General features: G+C 34.1%; 1 protein-coding gene across 7 annotated transcripts in view; it reads left to right on the plus strand.

The window, feature by feature from the left end:
* Positions 1 to 23,714, plus strand: part of ANKS1B (ankyrin repeat and sterile alpha motif domain containing 1B) — a 444,131-nt gene that overhangs the window by 38,805 nt on the left and 381,612 nt on the right. For 4 of the 7 annotated variants that reach the window (XM_035336443.1, XM_035336434.1, XM_035336452.1 and 1 more), the window contains exons 2-4: positions 9,474 to 9,554; positions 13,148 to 13,304; positions 23,311 to 23,607. In XM_035336443.1, the coding sequence (XP_035192334.1) occupies positions 9,474 to 9,554; positions 13,148 to 13,304; positions 23,311 to 23,607 (535 nt within the window). Of the gene's footprint in view, positions 1 to 9,473; positions 9,555 to 13,127; positions 13,305 to 23,310; positions 23,608 to 23,714 lie in introns of all 7 variants that reach the window. The other 3 variants (XM_035336480.1, XM_035336460.1, XM_035336470.1) reach the window with 3 other exon arrangements.

Here is a 23,714-nt window from a genome sequence, read left to right on the forward strand (position 1 = left end):
ATTCAAGTGAACTGAATTCCAGTTTAGTGAAGTTAGGCTGTGTGAATTTTGTTTGGGTTTATTTTATTTTATTTTTACTGCATGAAGTACTTAAGTGGAAAGACTGAGTACTCCTCAACATTTTTTTTTTTTTCCATCTAAACTCTTTACCAAAGAGAATGTGTGCAATATGCATGTATGTACACACACATGGGCTGCCTAATCTGCAGACTCCCAGAATGCATCTCCCAGTGGCTGAAGTCTGCTATGCACCTACTTTTCAGCTAAGTAGTTTGACCTTTGCTAGCTAGCAATCACACCTGCACACCTGAACTCCCTACAGTTGCAAGCTCTGTGGACACATGGGCCTTCAGACCTATGGTCCCATTCAAGTTGCTGACTCCCAGACACGTGGGTCCTTTAACCATGGCAGCTGGACTTTCATACACACACAGGCACAGAATAGAGTCCCTCATCCAGGAAAAGAGGAATGAAATTTAATAAGGTTGGGTGCAGGACATGGCCAGACAATTGTAATGAACAGACAACCATCTACGTGTAATTGTCCCTTTTTGTCCCCTTATCACTCTATTTTCCTACACTTGTTCCTCCCAAAATCACCTAAGTCCATCCATTTCCATGCCTTTGGTTCCTCTCCAAACAATCCCATAGGACATATTGTGCAATCCCATAATGTATCCCTACCCCTAGGCAGTAACTGCCCTTAGTCTGAAAGGTGCTCCAGCGTGGCCTTGGCCTTATCTTGATTGCTATCACCCCTGGACAACAGGGTAGACTCTTTCAGGACAGCCCTGGGAGGGGCCCCAACAGGCTATCACTTACTCTAATTCCACAGTTTGGGTTCCCACCTGCGCTTGTGCCTCTGTGCTTTGCTGGCTCAGTCAGCAAAGTCATCGTCTGATGTCTCTCCTGTGATGAGCTTGGCAGTAGGTGAAGTGGGGTGTTATTTGGCCTCCCTCACCTGATGCTGTCTCTATGTTCTTTTACGGATGTGCAGATGAGCTTTTTATCACTAACACTCACATGTATGACACTTTATAATTACTGTCATCTATCACAGTACTGTGCTGGGCTGTTTGTCCAATCTGTATGCCCTCATGTGCAGGTTCTATAATTTTTTACCTAAGAAGATCCTTTAGAGTTGCTCATTAAGTCCTAACTCTGTCAAAATATGCTTTTATAAGACCATCTCTACTTCCCTCACTTTTAATTCTTCTATTGCCCTAAGATTATGCAAGTGATACGGCACGGCAGTGTCACATTGACTGTCCAAGACTCATGGCCATGGGTATTTTGGATGTTGAGGACTTTTGCGTCGCTTTGTATGTGTCTGGGATTCTGCCTCTCCTCAGCCACACACAACTTTTGTCATTTATAAACAGCGTTCTCTCAGCTCATTCCATGGGAGAAAGTGTGGATGGCCGATGGGATTCCTGACTGTACTAGCCTTGCACCAATCAGAAATATAGTTGGCAATAGCAAGAATGGTAATGGGCAAGTTTACTAGGTTTTCTATTTGAAATTCAGATTGTGTATTTCTAAATACTGCCACCCTACTCCAAATTTTAGTCTGGGTATATGTAGCCTGTTAAGTTTGTCAGTGTTCATTTAGCAGTGGTATGTGACAAAACTTGAAAAACAATAATTTACAAATAAGATATTATTTCTTGAGCCTTAGATTGCTGGATATGATGCTTTTGTTCTATATGATTTGTTTTAATTACCCTTTTTACTTTCATGCATATGTTATTACTTTAACTGCCGATCCTGCTTTTTGCAAATTTTGAAAAAGTTCATAATCAAACCAACTGTTGTTATAGCTCTCCATGGAGGAAAGAAGCATAATCCATGAAAGATAAGTATGGCAGTAGTGCTAAATTCATATTTCCCCCCCCCTCTTTTTGTACTGCTTGATATTCATCTTTGTGGAACCACTACTGTACATATAATTCTTCTGAAAGACTTTCAAAACCAAATTCTGAACTAAAGCACAGTGCATAGAGCAGGAATGCTCCGTAAAGATGAACAGTATTAGGTTGTTACTGGTGCTCATGCCTTAGATAGGCTAGAATGACTCTAATTTATCTTTGCTTGTCAGCTCCCTGTTAACATCGAAAAGGAGTTGTGTATATATACTGGAGGCTTCTACAACAGATGGGAGGAAGAAACCCTTCTCTGCCATTCAGAGAGGCACAGAATCACAAACAGTCACTACTGAAGCTTCCCAGCATTATTTTTTGTGAATGTCTGTATATCACCATAATGAGGAATCAAATGGCTTTCTATATGCTCCCTTCTTAGGTTATCTCTAATTGTACAATTTTACAAGTTGAAGAGTATAACTCCTTGGTAGAAAAGGAGTGGAGATACTTGAACAGAATCTTTGTATCTTACCCATTTGCTGCATGGTGGAATTTCCTTTACTTCTGGAAATCGTTGCCAAAAACAGATGGAGGCTGGATTTGCCTTAAATTACTCTCTGCATGGCATTCCAATTGTAATTTAATGTTTCTATGAAATTTATGGAATGTAGGCCATATCTGTATATCTTGTACAGGTAAACATCTTGTAGGAACCCTGGCCTTTCACTGAAATAAAGTTGGTTGGATTAACTTGCCCATATGCTTATAAAGAGGAAGGACAACCTAGAGTTTCTTTGCCATCCTTTCTGTCTTGATCACAGTCAATATATACTTGCTGTAAAATTCAGACATGATATCCATCTATCTAGAATACTTCAAGGTAGCAGTGCCTAGGTATATGGGCTCACAGTTTCTAAATGGATAGATTTTTGGGTAAGCTATTGAAGGAGGAAGTCATTTATTGGACATAGGTCCTTCTCATTATCACACTGTGTTGGATTGAGACCTACTTGTACAGGAGGCACTCCAGGTATGACTCCTAACCCATTTAATTACTTATGATAGTCAATAGAAGTAGGATATCCAACATCTATGATATTTAATATCATACTAATATGTAAATGTGTTACAAAATATAGTAGAACTCATCATGGTTAGAAATAGGCAGATGTGCTAAAAAGAACAATGAAGCTGTTGGAGGGACTGTAAAAGATGTGAGAAGTAACTGAGGGAATTTGGGTTGTTTTGTCTGGAGAAACGGATGCTGAGGGGAGACCTCATCACTGACTACAACTACCTGAAAGGTGGTTGCAGACAGGGAGTGTGTTGGTCTCTTTTCTCAGGTGACAAGTGATAGGACTCAAGGAAATGGTCTTAAGTGGCACCAGGGGAGCTTTAGATTGGGTAGGAAGAATTTCTTCATATAAAGGGTGTTCAAACATTGGAACAAGCTGCTCAGGGGAGTGGTGATGGAGTCCCCATTGGTGGAAATGTTTAAGAGACATGGATGTGGCACTAAGGGACATGGTTTAGTGGTGGGACTCATTAGGTCAGGTTGACTGTGGGACTTGATGGTCTTTCCCAACTCAAATGGTTCTATGGTACTAAATAGAAATCACATCAATTGAACAGAATCAGTATGGAAATAACATGGTTCAGTGAAGTTCCCTGTTTTTCCAGGCTTAAACTATTTATGGCCCAAACTGTAAATAGATCAAAGTTAAAGAAAACAAATGTATTAATTTGTTTCAGAGCCTCAACTTGAATAACATACTTGATCCCATAAATTATTTAACCACAAATTTTTGCTGTATTATTTGCACTGACACAACTAGACATCAGCAATTGAAACAAGATAAGCACATGCACACTTTCAAAAATGAAATATTTGAGATGCATTTCACAGTGAAACAATCATAATTATATAAACTTTAAAAAAAAAAAAAAAAAAAAAAAGTTGAGTGGATAGTCTCTCTGCCCTTTCCCTTCTTAAATATTAAGAGAGAGATATTCAGAGGGTTTATGAAATACAGTTGTTGGAGGTCTCCTTCTAATATGCCAAGAAATAAGTAAATTCTGACCTGGTCTGAAGTGTGGTAACTCTTAATCCCTACCCGGAAGAAATCACACTATTCCTGAAGATCCTTTATTAGATTATTACATTATTAGGAATATAACTCCCTTTCATCCTGACTTTCATGGGATGTTCACAGTTATCCTTGCTCTATGAGCAGTTAAAACTGCAAGAAACATTACTTCTCGATGTGTATTTTAATTATGTTCAAGCAAATTCAGTTTAACACTTTCACAGAAATTGTAGCTAGTCAATTGTACTGCCTCCTCATGTAGTACAACATGCCTAAAAGAAAAATTCTTTGTACTGAAGGAATACAGAGATTACTACTTTCCCGGGCTTTCAGGTTTATTTTGGGTTTCTTATCACAAATATGCCTTTTTTTTTTTTTTTTTTTTTTTTTAAACCCAAAATATGAGTTATATGAACATATATAAAAGTTATTTTCAAACTATATATTTTTTAATTTTCTCATTTTGATTATTTTCATTTTGATCTTTTTAACTCTCACTTCATACATGCAACAGCAGTTTTCAATACTGAAAAGATCTAAGATGTTAAAGATATAATCTATTCTTGTCAATTTACACCAATAATTGTGCTTGCCCATAAGGAATCCTAGAATGCATTTGGGAGGTTGTTTTTGCCTCTGCTTCTGACTACCTTATCGTATTTATTATGCTTTGAAGTGTGAATTTCTAAAAGCAATTTTGCTCAGTGTCACTAAAGCCAAATATTTAAGTTTGCTTTCCTTGAAGTAATTTGAAAATGTACTTCAAAGACAGCAAAACAGTGTAAATAATAGTTAGAATCATACAAGAAAAGGACATATATTTTTAAAACAGGGTAATATACCTTATATTACACTGGATCCCATCAAAGAAGAATCTGTGGGAAGAAAATAATATTACATTTACTAAAAAGAACCACTTCTATGTTTGATAAATAACATTATTACTTTAAAGAGGTTATAGCAACATGGCTGTCAGTTTGATTTATTTGTGCATACAGTAGAGAATGGGAACTATTTTGCTGTGATTCATAGCAAGTAAAAAATGCTATTATGTCTGAATAACTGATGATATATGTAATATTGTGTACAAAATTTGCATTTTCAGAATTGCTTTTTAAATTGTCCATATATCTTGAGTAAGCTCAGTTTACATGACTGAAAATATATCTGAATGTAGGCAGAGCAATAATTAGTACAGGAACCTGGCTATATGCTCTTTTGGCAATGTATATCTTTTGACAATGTATTTATGTCAGATTATGCAACAATAGACATGGAAATTTTGGAAAATTTTGACTCAGATTAACGCAAATACCTATATATGTGTATATATAATTCTATATTTATTCTATGGAACATATGAAATATAAGGAATCTTGACTTACATGAGCTGCTTGGTGTTTACCACTGACATCAATGGGAACAGAGTGAAGCTTAGTATTTTCCATTACTAGAACTGACCTGGAAAGATGAGATTCTCTACTTCTGTAGTCGTGAAGAAGCAGAAGGTCTCTGGGAACAGCTTCAAAAGCTATTGAAAAACTGGGAAGGGTGGGGAGAGGAATGGAAGGGGCAAGGTCTAGGTCTATGCTAGGTCTCTCTCAGCCCTCATGAATTAGACTCCAAAATATGCAGGCTTGAACACTGCACTCTGTCATTTTTCTCTGGAGGAACTGATTCCATCCAGGCAGTGTCATCCTCTTCCTTGCCACATCATTTCAGAGAAGAAAGAAATGGGAGAGTGTTATCACTTGGTTGTCAGATAAACTTTAAGTGAAACCAATAGGTCGACAGACACTGATGTCATCAGGCAGCTCTCTTCAGCTTTTAAAGACTTAATTTTACCACAATATTTTCCTTTCGTCATGGTAGAACAATCATATAAAGACAATCATATGTTCTAGTACTGTTGAGAGGGAATGTGACTATGTTCTGAAGTTTAAGTGAATTAACTTTTCCTTTCTTTTGTGTTAATATGTGTGTAACAACAATCACTTCACAACTATTTTTTTCCATATAGCAAAAAGCATGGCAAAGAGCATTGCAAAAAACAAATCAATCAACCGTCTTTTTCTTAGGTAGTCTGTCATTTTCATATCACTTTTGAAATGCAATTTTTTGTATGTAATTATCTTCAGCTTGTAAAAAAGAAAAAACAATTTTCTTACTAAGTAAATAGTATTTCCAATTTATATTTGACATCAGTTCAAAAGGTCAATATTCTTTGTCCACGGTGAGAGAGCAAACTGTAATTAGAAGGTCTTTTTGCTTTTGGCAGTGCAGTTGAAGTAACATAACATAGTTTCTTTGAGCCTCACTCTGGCAAGTTATAATGGAAGAACAATCATTGATGATTATGTTTTAATTCAGAGATCTAACTCATCAGTCACTGAAAAGTGATTGTTTGTTTGCTCCTACACAAAATCATGTTTTGATTAATTTCTTAAAATTCATTAAGAATTTTAGATTTTATAATTTTTGAAGTAGGTAGGAAAAAAATCCCTAACTTACTAAAGTACATAAAATGAAGAAGATTGCTTGTTGGCTGCATCAGAGAAATAGTAGAAACATATTTTTCGGAACATTCTATATTAATGGAAATCTAAAGAGCTGTTAATCTCCTGTCACTGAACATGTTTTCTGGAGGTAGAATTGTAATTTATTTTGTTCCAGTTTCTCCTTAGTGTTGGTTTCACAGCAACTATTTAAGTGTCTTAATGCACAGATAAATTGATATGTTTGATAATTCATCATGTATTGTATGTATGATGCCAAAGAAGGGGTCTTTAGGCTTCCTCTCTTTCTCCAGCCTACTTTTCTTTAAAGTCAGATGGTTTCTACAGAGCTGATATACCAGTATAGTTTTGTCCTGCTATATTCCGATTACAAGAGAAGATATTTAAATGAACCGTTCACCACATCTAGTAGTTTGGGGGGTAAGAATTTCTTTTTATGAACTGTCCAATTTGAATTTGATTGTCAGTAATTGAAGCATAAATATCTACTGTATTTACTGAACTTGCATTCATTTTGTAGGAAATAATTTTGCAATACTACAGCAATGCAAGATCTCCTAGGAGGGGATTCCTGCACAAAGGAAGAGATGCCTGCAGCTGAGTCCTGCTCATGTCTCCTGATTCCTTTAGTTTGATAACCAAGTTCTGATTTTGAACACGTGTTTCTGGGAGGTGACAGTGATTAGTCTCTCCACCCTGTCTCATCTCTCTGCATCATCAGCATTTACTCACTCTCCTTTGTCCTTTGTATCCCAACCTGGGTGTCCTGTGAAGCTTCATATAGATGCATTTATATAGTTCCACTTAAAAAAAAAATAAAATATTTTTTTATATAGTTTCAGTATTGAAAAATGTTTCCTAAGACCATAGTGAGGAAGAAAAACAACACATTAAAGCATGCCTGAATTAAAGGAGAAAATCAGGGGAGAAAAGAACTGTTTTATTTTTTTGTTTCTTTGTTTTGTTTTAAGGGCCAAATGCATCATGAATAATATATGAACTGCATTTTGAAAAAAACAATCAGGAAAAAAATATTTAAAACTCCCAACCAAAGCAAGCAAGCAAGCAAAACCAAGTAAATTAGTATTCTGATTGTATATACATTTATTTTAACATTTAAAGTATGACTTTCTATACCACTTCGTATTTTCTGATTCTTTCTTCTCTGAACTGTTAAAAGTCAAAGGAAGAAAGTAGGATCCAATGCATAAAAGAATAACTAATAACGTGTTATGCAATATTATAAAAGAGTTTATAAAATATCAATAGATAGGGATTTCTTTCCTTTCAGTAGATGAGGTCTGCCTGTCTTTGCCATATAAATAACATCTGTCTATTATGGGAGACTTATCAATTCAAGGACTCAATTTTTTCTATTTCAAGAAATAAAAAAAAATAATAATTGGAAAAAATTACAGTAGCTTTTATGGCTGGAAGTTGCCATCACTAGAAAAGAACATCTATATACTTCTGAGAAGGTTGAAAAAAACAAACAGCAACAACAACAACAACAAACTTTTTTCTTCTTCTTTGTGCTCAAAGAAATGTTTTAGTCCTGTTTTTCCAAGAAGTGAAATTGCAGGGAGAGGTGAGGTATCCAGAATTATGTAGAATTACATTCACTTAGTAGAATTACAGAACACAGTTTGTCACACAAATAATTCTGTGTGCATGTAGTATTTATGGGAAATCAACTGTTGAAATTTATGAGCTATTTAATCATGATAATTAATAATGAAGTAGGGATCATTCTGTGAAACAAGTATTCCATCAGTAATAAAACACAGATTCAGTAGTACAGAATTTAAAAGAAGAATGTCATAGCTTGTCATTTTATTGATGTAGATCATGAAAAATGACAGCATGAAAAAAAATCTTTTTCCTTATTAGCTTCAGATTATTTTCTTTAAACTGCAGCATTTAATTCTAAAATATGAAGTAATAGGACTATATTACTTGCCAATGACTAGTTAACAGTATATTACAAGCTGAGGAAAACAGACTGTAGTTCAAGATTTATAATCTTCTGTCCTGGAAATTGTAATACTAATGATTGAAAACTCTGTTACTAAATAAAAAATCGGTATAAAATTGCTTCCACAAATGATACGGTCAACTTCAAATTTAGTCAGTTAGAAAAAGAACTGCAGGTACTCGATCTGCCTCTGGTATCCAATTTCTAGTTTTTTTTTTTTGTTGTTGTTGTTGTTGTTGTTGTTGTTGTTGTTGTTGTTGTTGTTGTTGTTGTTGTTGTATATTAGCAGTCACATTTTTCTTCTATGAAACAAAATAACTCCTGTATTGTTCTGTGAGCATAATAGATTGGGAAATGGGACATACAATAAAGCTAATTTTAAAAAAGTGTTATAAAATATAGAAAGATAACAAAAATAAAACACTGTTCATTAATTTATTTAATATGTATAATTTATGTCAAAACATAATGGTCAATATGGTCAATGGGAAATAAAATATCAGACCAAGCAAAGTATTAATTTAGGGTGTCTTGAAAGAATATGATTGGTTCTCACTAGTCTTATCTTTGTATGAATCTAGACTAACTGACCCAAAGCCAATTAATACATACTCATGAAAAAAATAGTGCAAAATCAGATTATAACCTCAGAGTAATAACCACAGTAATACTGGGAGAACAGATCTAATTGAAATGACAAAATAGTTATTAGTCTTTGAGAACTGCCCTACATTAAGTTCATGACTGCTATAACGATGAATATGTAAAATAAATTTTATAAATAAATTATATTGATATCAACATATTTGCTATTTTAAGGTCTTTCTAAAATAATTTGTCTGTTATAAAGTCTAATCACACTTGTTGCTTTAGATGTTTAGATGTCTAATCACACTTGTTGCTGTAGTCTTTAGATGAGTTATATATAGAAATTCTGATATTTCTTTACTTGCAAAAAAAAAAAAAAAAAAAAAAAAAACCACCACCACCACAACAACAAAACCGAAATCTTTAAATTGTGCTTTATTTGCAGCATCTGGCGCGGACCAAATATAAACTGCACAGACAGTTCAGGTTATACTGCTTTACATCATGCAGCTTTAAATGGACACAAGTAAGTACCTCATGTTCAGTTCTTATGTAGAATTATATTTAACTCTGTACTTTGATATGTGTAGCATAGCACTGAAATTTTCATTGAAAAATATGTCCTCTTGGTGATAAGATTATTTAAGTAATATAAGAATTTTTGACACCATCATTGAAATCACCATGTAGTAATTACAAATGAGAAATGCATTTCAGAAGTTATTGATTCTATACCAGGTCTTGCAAATTCTTACTTGTTTTTGATTTGTTTCTTGTCATTTCTGCTAGTGGTGGCTCTAGTGTTTTTCAGCTAGTGGGAAAATGCAACAGAAAATGTAGTATACTTGTGTGTGTGGATGTACACATATATAGTATATATAGTACAATGGATGTTTAAGGAAACAATACTGTAAAAAAAAAATATACATTATTCATTATCAAAGTAAAACTAGCATGAAACAACACTTGGTAGTTTTGCACTTGAAGACAGAAAAAAACTGTCCATCACCTTGTATGGGACTCTGTAGTTTTTACCATTACCACATGCATTCCTCTACAAGCTTGGGGAAAACCTGCAATATCCCCACTGGGGGCTACTGCACAGGCATACCGACGCAAGTGAACTCTTTAAGTAATTTAAGTATCAGTTATAAAAACAAAACAAAACAAAACAAAACAACTGTGGAAGCTTGCTACGTATTCTGGTTTTACACCTGGATATTTGTTGTGTGTAGCTCATTTTATTACAAGTTGGCCCTTATTCCATGTTACCTCCATTGTATTATGCTAACTGCATGTTATTAAGACAAACCAAGAAAGAAAGATTTTCAAGGTCTATAAAGTTCTGGTGGGATGGACCTCACTATCACCAAGGTAAGAGCTGCCCTGTTTAATGCAGTCCAGCTGTCCTGTTTGTAAACTGAGGTTGTTATCACTGTCTGAATTTTCACTTAAGGAAATTTTGACATAAGGCTTTAGATTATTCCACTGTGGGAGATAAGGAACCGGTCAAAACACAACTGAAATTGAGAGTGATTTTCAGTAACTGTAAAGTGATTTTGAACTGTCTGTAAGATAACATGAATCTATAAGTTCATTTAGTTCATTTATTTCACAATTTTTGCATTCTTGCTTACAAAAAAACCCACAAGAAAAACAACAACAAAAACATCTTTAGGATATGTATTTAATTATATTCTAGAGACCTGCATATTTTCTGCAGACCAGATTAATGTTTTGGTGAAAAATTATATACTATTTCTGAATAAATAAATAATGTTAAAATAGTGTTAAACGAGATATATATTTTCCAAAATTTCAATTCTGTAGGAAGATTTAGAATCACCCATTAGCATATTTTAACTCCCTGGAATTAGTTCTAAGTTTAATATGAAATATTAAACTCTGTAATTTTTAAAAATGGGAAAATTAATTTTCTCTTGTTTATGGATTATTTCCCCTGCAATTGCATATTTTTGATTGTCAAAAGCCCAAGCCCTAGCTTGCAAAAATTTCTCAGTTTTTAAACAAACTAGAACTGTTTTTACATTATTTAATACTGAGTATAAACCAATAGTTACCCAGCAAAGTAAAAATATTTTGGTATAAAGCTGAATTTATTGCATATTTCAAGTGAATCCTACCAATATAAACAATTCAATTCTGAGGCATTCAAAAGCCAAATTGTATTTTCAGTCATAATGTTGGCCAAACTTCTGCTGAACTTCAAGATGTGGACTTGTGTACAGCAGTAGATAAAACTGCAGTTTTTGGAAAGATCATAATGGTCACTGGATGCTATAACCCCTTACCCTCACAGCAGGGTAAGGAGCAGTTCCTGACACCATATTTATAGTTTGGTATGTTAAGGTAAATTGAAATACATTACGATGTATTTCATGACAAATCATGATGGTTCAGGACCTCCTGTCCAGCTCATCATACTGACCCTCCTACAACGGTAGCATTGTTAGCAACAGAATAGGACAGACACCTTTATCTCTAATTTCATTAGTCATCACAAATAGCTCTACTCTCTGTTTCAGATTAGAAACTTCATATTCAAAATCAATAGTGGGTACAATATTTTGAGTGGAGCCTTCCTGCATAAGATAGGTTTTTGTCCTATGAAAACTTATGGGGTTTTAATTTTTCACTTTTTACACTAAGATTAACTTCATCTATTTCAGAGTTTTTCATGAAAAGTGAGAGCATAAGACGCAGTGACCTAAGCAGCTATTTGTGGTTGGGACACTTGGACACCAGGCTTCAAGTGCCTGTTTGATCATTGTACGCAATGAATTCCCTCCTCATTCGTTATTCTGGGATGGTTCTCTTTCCTATTGAAGCTATTCTGCTTTATATAGGTAATTAAATCATATCTGGGGCAGGGATTTGAATCTCAGTCTCCCCTAAGTAATTTTACTTAGCCCAGTAATTGTACTGGGCTAAGGACTTTCAGTATTTTGCTCTCTCAAACTTAAATCAGAAGGTTCCTATGGAGCACTGAAAAAGACCCACCCTAGAAAAGTGTGATAGGTCAGGGCATTCTTGAAGGTTGAAGAATGTGTAATATTTTATAACCTGACAACAGGGGACTGAAGTCTAAGTTTTCACATTCCAAGTAAATGTCCACTATTTAATCAACTCAACTGGGGCACAGCTTATCATATTTTTACTGTATTTGAGTTGAAATTCTCTTCCAGATCCAGGAAGCTTTTTCTGGTAAAAATGTGTATATGTTTATGCGTTTCTTTAAAACAATTAGAGATTGTAGATCAGAATTATATGACTGAAGAAAATTCTGAACTGCTTTTTCTCCCAATTGTTTCTGTACATCATTGTCATGTATAAATTGTGGAGCATTGTTTTGTTTGTTTGTTTTGTGTGTGTTTTTCCCCCAAGTATTTCAATTTCAGTTTCTTTTGATTTGTGTCCCTTTCAAACTAGTTTGTAGTTCTAACCTTCGTTAGACTACCTACTAGACTACGTACTGCAAGACCAACTATTGTGACATGAGAAGGCTTTCAAAACTTATTTGCACTAAGAAGACTCTCTGAGGAGTCACTTTTCTGGAACTTTCCATGTAGCAAAAGTCTTTCTGTAGTGGAGCTACTCTTTCTTAGCTGTTTTCATGCTATTTGACCTCGCCAGGGGTAAGCAAAATTCAGTTTAAAGTCTCCCTCAAGGCTTAGATGAGATGACTCCAATATCTCTATGACTTCTTTTGGAGACAATTGGGATTTCCTTTTGACCTGGATATATTCACTCTTCTTTGCCACATTTTATCCACAATAGGCAATTAAATAAGGTTCCATCAAGGTTGGGAGAACAACTGTCTTGGGATTTACTTTCATGTATTACTAAAATCTTCATTTGTAGTCAAGTGTTTCATTTATAATAATAACATAGGCTGCACATTTTGGCTATATTTTCCTGTCTATTTATTATTTAGAAATGATTGATCTTTATTTTTTATAGCTGTTTTACTTCAATAACTTTTTTTTTTTTTTTTTTTTTCTGTTATTCAGGACAAAAATTTTGGTAATATGTATGTTCACATAAAACTTAACAAAATAAGCTTCCCATCAATTTTTAGTTTTACTTCCTGTTTTCCAGGGATATAGTTCTCAAATTACTTCAGTATGAAGCATCAACTAATGTGGCAGATAATAAAGGTTATTTTCCTATTCACTTGGCTGCCTGGAGAGGAGATGTAGACATTGTGAAGATTCTCATCCATCATGGGCCATCACACTCCAGAGTGAATGAACAGGTGAAGTGATTAAAAATATTTGTGAATAGAGCAGCACATACTCTTTAGGTCTGGGAAATTTTTAGCCAAATTGAAAAAAATAATAATTAGTTTTCCATCGTTCCAGTAATTCCTTCTCCAAGACTAAGAAGATCTTCCAAAATATGAATACCAGATTCTAGTTGGACACTGACCTAAAAACACTAGATGTAAAGAGTATGAAAAAACTTTCTGCTTGTTTCTGAAAAATCATATGAAGACATACTATACCTAATGCATTGGAAATATTAATGCAAATTTGCATTAAGTCTTTTTTTTTTTTTTTTTTTTTTGATACCAAATTCACAAAAAAAAACCCTTTGTGATAAGATTAATATTGTTGGTATTTTTTGAGTGCACTGTAAATGTACTGATATGCAGAGATGACAAACCACATGAATTGCATGTGTTCATATGTGTGTACATATGCACACATATCCTGAAAGAAATGGATTAATTTGCCTGGCATGTACAGCAGAAAAGACATATAAATACTAGGAAAAATGATGAGAGTATTAATGTGGGTAAGGGCAGGATAAATACATTTCATTCTGTTGTCAAGCATATGGCACACCTTCTGTTTTCATTCTGTGTACAATTATAAGGTCTATTTGTAGGATTAGTATTCAGAAATATGAAATCTGATGCCATCTATAATCAGCTGAACTACTTGAGGACTGGAGGTGGACTTTTAAATATGAGTAGTAACCATAAATTATTGAATTTCACAGAGTAATCAAAAGGTTATCAGAATACAAAGGTGGCAGTCAGCTCCAGATTCAGATCTGCCTCTTAGTGTTTACATGTCTGTTTGTGTACTGTTATATTCCAGAAAGGTCTAGTCAGTGTAATCAGAGGAGTCAACAGGGTTATTCTGGTAACTAAAAGTAAAGGCAGGATTAATTTGTCCTAACACAGAAATCCAGTACCTTCTAATACCTTGCAGCAGCTGAGATATCTGCAGAGGTTGGAAGGTATGGCAGAGGAAGCTCACAATTTCCATGTCCCTGTGGAGTGGCTGCTGGACTCCGGGTAGGATATCCTAGAGCATCTCAAATAGCAAAGTACAATCTGACAAATGAATGGCACACACACTGTCTGAAGCAGTGTGTCAGGAAAGCAAACTGGAAGAAAAAAAATATATTGTGGACCTAAACATCAAACCAAATCAATGGGCGATGCCATCCCTTGAATAATCTACTTGATATGTGAGGATATACACTTAGCCATTGGAATCCATACAATAATTATGATTTGAATATGAAATATCAGTGGAGGAAATAAAGGAAAGCAAACTAATAAAATCCACTGATATGACAGACTACCGGGAAATCCTATAATACTATAAGACTTCTGGAAAATCCTGGCTCATCCAAGAAAAAGTACAAGAACCAAAACTTGTCATTCTGTGGTTTGATTTGCAGATTAGTAGTTTCTGTGAGCTCCTAATTCTCATCAGGTGTTGCATGCAGGATGGAGCCTGTTGAATTACAGGATTATCATTTGTCAATGTGAAGGTTTTCTTCTATTTTGTTTCTGTGGCAAACTAGAAATAAACAACTTTCTGGTTGCGTATTATCCATTTGCTTGAAGAAATTCCTTATGCTCTACTGACAGAAACCTGGAAGCTATGCAGGAACTTCAGAGAGTGGGATGCTGAAAAACATATTTCATTAAGATCAGAAAGAGAAATGTAAATTTAAACCTATTTCTTCCCAATCCCCCACATATCCAAAATTTTACAATATTTTTGAGCTTGATTATGTGTGGGGTCCTGTTTCTCTGGTTTGATTGCTGGAGCAAATAAGCAGAGAGATATATCTGGTTCTATACTCCATAGACTGAAGAAAGGCCTGGTGTTCAGATCCCCTGCTGATTTTCCATTTTACTCAAAAATTTCATAGTGGAAAATGTGTGAGCAATTTTTAAGAGAATTGGACCCTTAAAGAAGTCTCAGTTATATTAAACTTTGAAGTTAAACTCACCCATACACAGTTCTGACTTTGTAAATCCCCTGGTGTTCTGCTCCAGACAATGGCTAGCTTTAGTTGTGGACCACTTTGCTAGCACCTAGACGTTACCCTGCTAGATAGCACTCTACACAGGAGAATATTATCCACATCATAGAATGAGGGGAATGCCATATTCATGGGAAGCCAACTCCACCCACACATTTTCAAGTTACAAGTTACACCAGAGTGTCATCCTCATATGAATACCTTTTGCATTTCTGAGTCTGCATGTTTCTAAAGTTTTTGTTTATTTGCTAATAGGGTCAATAAGGCATGTAGCTTCTCACAGTAGCTATAGCAGTTCTTAGATCTGTGGAGCTGAAGCAGAGTTTATAAAAACACCCTTCCCTTCCCTTCCCTTCCCTTCCCCTGGCAAGGACAGCCATTTTTTCCTGATACTTTTCACTACAGCAAATAATGTATTCAAGTCAGACTTTATTATTATTATTATTTTTGTTATTCTTTTGGTAAGGATCAGATTAAGAATTTATGTGCTTTCAGCTTAAGAAAATAAATTTGATCCTTAAAAACAAAAAAACAAACAAAAAAAACCCCTTGCAGTTAATATATAGTGTGTCTTTGCTTTTCATTTTTATTAAAATTCCATGTGAAATAAATACTTCTAACCACTTAAATGAGAGTAAGTAAGATTGAATAACTCAACAAAGAAGTAAATTAGAAGCTTATGATGCATAAATGTATATTACATTTATTAATGGATTTAATATGGTATACTGTAAATTAATTGAACTTCTCTCTACACATTTAAAATGCAGTTAACTAATATCATAGGATCATATCCAGCATCTAAAGCTCTGAATGCCCCCTACTGTTCCTCTCACATAATGTTAAGATTAAAAAAAAAAAAAAAAAAAAAAAAGAGCCTTACGGTTAAATGATAATTATTTCATGGGGGTGGTGGAATGTAGACTGGTAATTCTATATATAGAAGATAGTTATAGCATAACAAATATGTAAGAATAATTCCATAACTGTTTAATACAACAATCTTAGTTGACACATGTAAACCAAATGATGTATGTTTTAAATTACAAAATGTGTTGAAATGAAAAAAAATGGCTCAAGCTTCATCGATGAAGACCTGATAATAGGTAAATTATGAAGATTAAGTAGGTAGTAAGAATATTTGTCAGTAAATGAATACCAAATGTAATAAAAATGTGTGCTGTTAAGACTCCAACTACTTACATGTTTATTTATGTAAAGACATCTTGGTAGTACAAACATTTATTTTGGCAATTCTAATCACAAAATTAATCTAACTGATAAGAAATCCTATTATACACAAAAGTTAATAATAACAGTCACATATAGCTCAATATGCAGTGTTCAATATAAATATAGGAAAGAATGACCATATAATCTCATGCAAAAAGATGAATCACATCAGGAAGAAATATAAAGTTCAAAATATATTTAAAATATGTATTGGGAAAATGTGAATAGTAAAACATTTACAGGAAAAAATATGAATGCTTGTGAAATTTCTAGGTGGTGTTCTCTGTTGTGTGAATATTCCTCTTTTTCTCTCTGAACATATTTTACTTACATTTACATATTTAATGCACTGTGGATTTTTTCAGTGTGTCAAATTGTAACAGTCATAAAGAACACACACTTCCTTAATGCTGTTTGACATTTCTTGATACACTTGATCCCATTGTCTGTGTTGATAAAGATACTAAACTACAATGGTCCCAAGACTCCTGAGGGATACCACTTGTCACCGGCCTCCACCTGGACAAAGAGTCATTGACTATCACTTGCTGGGTGTGACCTGCAAGCCAATTCCTTATCCATTGAATGGTCCACCTTTCAAATCCATATCGGTCAAATTTGGACATCATGTCAAAGGCCTTGCAGAAGTCCAAGTAGATGACTTTGGTTGGTTTTCCCTCTTCAACTGATGCAGTCACACCATCATGGAAGGCCACCAGATTTGTCAGGCGTGATTTGCCCTTGGTGAAGCCATTCTGGCTGTCTTGGATCACCTCTTTTTCTTGCATGTACCTTGACATTGCTTCAAGGAGGATCTGTTCCGTGATCTTTCTAGGCACAGAGGTGAGGCTCAGCAGTCTGTAGTTCCCTGGCTCCTCTTTTCTACCCTATATAAATATGGGAGTGGTGTTTCCCCTTTTCCAGTCACCTGGGACTTGACCTGACTGCCAGGACTTTTCAAGTATGATGGAGCGTGGCTTGGCAACTCCATTAGCCAGTTACTTCAGGACCCTGGGATGTATGGCGTCAGGCCCCATAGATTTGTACCTGTTCAGTTTCATCAGGTGGTCTCGAACCTGCTCTTCGCTTACAGTGGGAGGAACTTTGCTGCCCCAGACCCAAACTACAGGTTCAGGGAAATGAGAGACATGGGAAGCCAGACTGCCAGTAAAGACTGAGGCAAAGAAGTTCTTGATTACCTCAGCTTTCTCTTTTTTTTTTTTTTTTATCTTTTAATAAAGATGTTCATTCGAACATGTTTATTAGGAATTAGAATACAGAGGCTTAAACTGCACTGAGAAAGAAAAAGTGGAAATGGATCTGAGTAGCAGTAAAGAATTTCTGTATCTCTGTACTATTTTTTCTTTTTTTTCTCTTTTTTTTTTTTTTTGTAGATTTAAAGAGAAATGTAAAGAAATATAGTAGTACTACAGGGAGAGGGAAATGTCCAAGTCCAACTTGGTTTTATATTTCTCCTCTTAAAACTGATATCTAGTTTAAGTACAATACTTGTCATTATATTACATTTCTGTTGTAAACAATTGTAAACCATCTGATTTTCAAATTAGACAGGTCCAGTACTGACATATGGTAAGAAGGATGCCATTAGTTATTTTTCCACATAAACTGTATAAATCTGTGTGCCATGTAAAAACTGTTTCACTCCTCAAAGGGAATGGACAATGAAGTCACAATGTTGTTTCCAAGAGCTTTTGTCATTCTCGGCTCTGTTTAGAGTTGCTGTTGTAAAATTGCTCAACCCTTGACCTAGGCATCTAAGAAAGCACTTTAATTCCCATTGTAATTAGTTACAATGACATGCTATTTGTTGAATTAATCAGGCAAACTTTTTTTTTTTTTTTTTTTTTTTTTTTTATGAATTAACATATAGGGGTGAAACATAGGCAAACAGCCTACCTGCTATAATAGATGAAGACAGACCATGCTGAAATCATTTCTTTTTCTATCTTGAATATATTATTTCTATATTTTTTTCTCTGTGCTATTACTTAATCATTAAAGCCTTATTTTTGCATCATTTTATCTCTATTAAACTATTGAATAAATTTCCTTATATATACAGATTTTTTTCAAACTTTCACAGTGCTCCATCCTATGTAACTTAAATTCTTCTTTCATAATTGAGGCAGTAGCAAAAAAGTTTTCCTTAAAAAATAAAGTCTTGCTTGGTAACTACAGCTACTTGGGGATTATGTGACAAAGAAATGGCTTGGTGATTTAGGAAGTCTGCCTTTTAAAGTTCATCATCAAAATGTTCAGATAATAAAGATGTTGAACATTCTCTGGAAATGTCTGTAAAATCACTATCTGATAGTCATTGCTAGTACAATACTTGCATGGACTTCAAGAGCTTTAAAATGTACTTGGCAAAAATAAAGAACTACAGAACTGTGCAGTCAAAATCTTGCATATGCCTAATGTTTATTACTGGCATTATGAGGAACTATATAATATTCATAGGAGATATTCATTTCCTGGATATCTACTGTACCTTTTCACTATCAGACTGGCAATCTATAATAATTTTCTGTACAATGGATTTGCTAATCTGTCCTCTAATTAATAGACGTTAAAATACGATCTAGATTTTGTTGTGGCATGCATTCTTAGTTCAATTATGTAATACAGCCTGCAATACTGACCAAACTTAATGTTTTGAAGGCAGTATTCAATTTTGGAGCAACAAAAGTCTAAATTCTGGCTGTATATGGAAGAGAACAGATTCAGAGAAAGGCTAGAAAATGCCAAGACCATGCCCATGAAGAGACCCATGTAAGGGATGAATTATAAGGTACCTTCTTTAGTTCTGAAAGAGGTCATTTGGGCTATAGGAATAACTATTTGGTTAAAATAGTATTAATTATGAACATTAAGGACTTTTGTTTTGTTCTATTTTGCATAATAACGGCCTATTTTTCTCCTTGGTCTTACATTTTATATCTCTTAGTTTGCTCTGATCCTCAGGTCTCTGCTTTTCATCTTAACAGCTGTTCTGTAGTTTCTAACAAGAAATGAATATCTGAAATTTCAAACAGAATTCTAGTGTATTTCTTCAGTACTACATGCAATATTTAGTCCTTGGATACCAGATTTGAAGATCTAATCACATAATGTTAACTTGCATGCAAAATCATTTTCCTATCAGGTTATTTGCTCACTCCAATGAGTGTTAACTCACAAACTTTCTCTACTTGAGGAACAACTGTTTACATTTGGGCTTGAAAATATAGTCAATAGTATGAAATTATCATGAAATTCTTCAAGAATAATTTTTCAGGTCTTCCAAATATATATATATATATTAAATAATAAGCAATTTCAGAGATACAAGGACAAGCAGTACCTTAAAGGTTACACCTGAGTTAGCATTGTCTGAGAAGTTTAGACAAGTCAGAAGTAACATCATTTTTGTGACCAAAGAAATCACATAACAGCAGCTTTTAAACTAGCAACGTTTCTTATCATCATATGTCAGGCTTTTTTATTTTTTGTTTTGCTTTATTTTGTTGATTTTAATTCTTACTCTGTGTCTTCTATAAAAAAAAAATGCCTTAAGGAGGAAGCTCATAACACTTACTGACACATCGCTCTTAATACACTGTTATAGCCCCCTCCATCTTAGGGGTCTCCCTGGTAATGCTGAACCTACTGTATCTATCTACTAGGCACTTCCTCCTTTCCTGAATTTGAAGATGGCAGGCTCTGTCAAAACCTACTTAAAAACTCTGTCCTCTCTCCTCAGGAAAAATGTTTGTTTCCAAGGTGATTTATTTCATGTAAACACAACTAAATTGTCAAAGAGGATTAAATCAAAATTTTAGAGGATGGTTAAACAAGTTGTAATTCTCTTTTTGAAAGTTAAAAATTATTCTGTCTTTTATTCCTGAATTGAGTTCATTAATTTATATCTTAAGGAGAGAAGAATGTCATATTGTTAAATTTTAATTAGGTAGTACCTTTCAGTTCTGATAAAAATAAAGGCAATGCAATGGCTGCATACATGTAGGTAATTCAAATATGATGTTTGTCCAGGTTGGATTCTTCTATTTTATTTCTTTGTTACCTAATTCATTTTGATTTTGAATCAGTTTGACATTTCATTAACTGAAATGTAGATTTACTTTGGCAAATGTGAAGAACAAACCATACAAAAATGTTCAACAATGTTCATTTGAAAATAATTACATTTTGTTCAAATTTACAGATGGTCTTATGCTCCATGATGTTTTAAAATATACTTTTCTGTAAATATGCCCTCGCATGAAAATTCATTTGGATATTCTTTATTTAGAGGAAGCAAATTTCAGTTTACTGAGCAGCAGCAGTAATTTGGACCAATTGGTTTCTATGTCTATATCTGATGCTGAAATTGGCCAGTCACCATTTTTTGAGAAAATGACCACAGCCAAGTTAAATCTTATGTCTCTGAAATTTTAATGAGAATATTTTTATACTATAATATTGGCAAAAGATTCCATATAATTTATATATTATCCAGAAAAGCTTGAAAAAAAATCACACATAAGCAGATATTGAAGAGAGAGATACTTTTGTTTGCCAATTATATACTAAATGTGTATTTCACTATTTACCTCTCAGAATGTGGAGGTAGATATACATCTAATTTCTTTGTGGAACTATTTCCATTGGATATGTAAATACTGTAACTGCAGGCAGAAATTACCATAATCATCTGATTTTCATACTTAATTGTGGTAATTGTACACAACATTATACTGCAATAGCCTGTTCATCTATATAGTTCTGTCCATGAAATATTGAAAATCTATGCTTTTATAAATAGGTTCTAATAAACTGTATAAATACATTCCAATAAACTGGTTACAAATTGTGGGTATACCACTGTACAAAAAAAAAATGTTTGGTCCAGTCTTCGGACATGTCTATATCCTATAAAGGACATGTTAGGCTTCAGTAGAACTCAAAAAGCATGTCACAGGTAGTTGGTAAATCATTGCAGCCATGTGGTATTTTGATAGTACGTATTTTTACCTGAATTTACAGTTTGTGTAATAGAGGAAAGACCATGGTGTGGCCTGAATAATTCACAATGATTCAAATAATTATTACTCATCAAGTCATACCTACCAATGGAAACCTCTCACTTTCTACCTGTTTCTTCCTACTTTCCAACTTATGTCTTGCAGCCTGTCAGGAAACACATTACCTTTGGGATCCTCAAACATGTATGGTGTTACAGTTACCTGAAGAGTTTATTTGCAGCATAAATATTTCTGAATGTATTGATCTGTGTCTGCTGTCTCCCAGGTTCATCTGAGTCATATTAAATCACAAAATGAGATTAAAGTAAGAGTAATGTTAAAATCACAAAGCAGAGTTTTCAATTATTGATTATAAAATTAGGAGCAATGTTACCAGGAAATAATAATAATAATAAAAACAACAACAGTAACAATAACAAAAAAAATAATAAAGTAAAAAAAATATTTCTAGGTATTACTATGCAATCATCCTGTCTAGCTTTTGAGTAAAACCCAAACCCTCATTTCTCTGACTCTCTAACTCTTTCTGTCTTTCAAAAGACATTTTTACCTACATTTTTTTACTGTTCCCAGAACTTTCTTCAGTTGTTTCCTTTAGAAATATAACCTGTTGGTTCAGACTTACCTCTTCTTTCTTCAAAACTGAATTTCTTTGCTTCGTTAGTATCTTTTTTGATTTTACATTAAATTTGTAATTCTTTATATGGCACATTGGCTTATTGAGTTTCTACTTTTAAAACCTATCCAACTGTCACAAAATTTTATACATGATATATCAGAAGAGGCAGTTGATGTACATAGTTTTTAAATTTATAGTGTCTAGCCTCTTTTAAATCTTCATAGTGACTACATATGATATATTAATAATATAGGTGGCATACAGAATTCAGAGAGCTTTATAAATTATTTATTTCCTCTCTGCCTGAACTGACTTGTCTGGGATTGCAAGTATACAGGAGGAACTGGAAGAAAGCAGCTAAGGAATACTGCTTATTCCCATTATTTATTTATTATTAAGATTATTTAAGATTCTGGGGGAAAGACTTTGGAGTGGAGTTGTTTTATGAAAGAAAACCACACATCATCCACAGCATACAAATACTCATATGCCTTAAAATGTCATATGCAAAGTCTTTTGAATATTGACAGTTGCTATTTTAACTTTTTCCAAGCTTTGATTATTGTCTTTAGTAAACTTTTATAGTGATATATGAAAGTAGCCTTGCGCCTGACATACTTTCATTACACAGTTTTTCTCTGTATTTTTACTACTCTAATAACCAAATTCTATGATTTAAAATTAACTATACTGAGAAGAGAGACTTAAATGTCAGGATATTTCTAAGTGAAGGACTTGACTGGGATTTCAGGAACAGTTGAATCCAGAAGGGTTACAGGTTTTGGCATATCATCATGAGCAACATGTTTTTTGGGGTCATGTTGTTAAAAATTTATTGGGAACAATGTGGACACACAGTGACTTGATCTGTTTGAGACTCACAAAGCTGAAGTATTAATGTATTATTAGTAAAATTTTAGTGGAGTCATTCTGAAGTATTTAGCATGTATTACCATACATTATATTGCAAACCCTACCTAGGTAGTTATCTCATGGAGGCAATTTATGCAAGCAGAGCCATTCCATTGTGTGACTAAACATGAATTTCTGAAGCTTTTGTTTTGTTTTAACAGAACAATGAAAATGAAACAGCATTGCATTGTGCAGCTCAATATGGTCATTCAGAAGTAGTTGCTGTTTTGTTGGAAGAGCTAACAGACCCTACAATAAGGAACAACAAACTAGAAACACCTCTGGATTTGGCAGCACTTTATGGACGTCTGCGTGTTGTAAAAATGATCATCAAGGCATATCCAAACCTGATGAACTGTAATACAAGAAAACACACACCTTTGCATCTTGCTGCACGTAATGGCCACAAAGCTGTTGTACAGGTGCTTCTGGAGGCTGGAATGGATGTCAGCTGCCAAGTTAGTGCACAATTTCTTCCCTCCTTCCTTTCCTCCTTTTTTCCTATCTTTACTTACTTTCCTTTATCCTTAGAATATGATTGAAATGCAACTCTTTTTTTTTCCTT

Source organism: Oxyura jamaicensis, chromosome 1 (genome assembly GCF_011077185.1).
Source record: "Oxyura jamaicensis isolate SHBP4307 breed ruddy duck chromosome 1, BPBGC_Ojam_1.0, whole genome shotgun sequence".
NCBI classification, from domain to species: Eukaryota; Metazoa; Chordata; class Aves; order Anseriformes; family Anatidae; genus Oxyura; species Oxyura jamaicensis.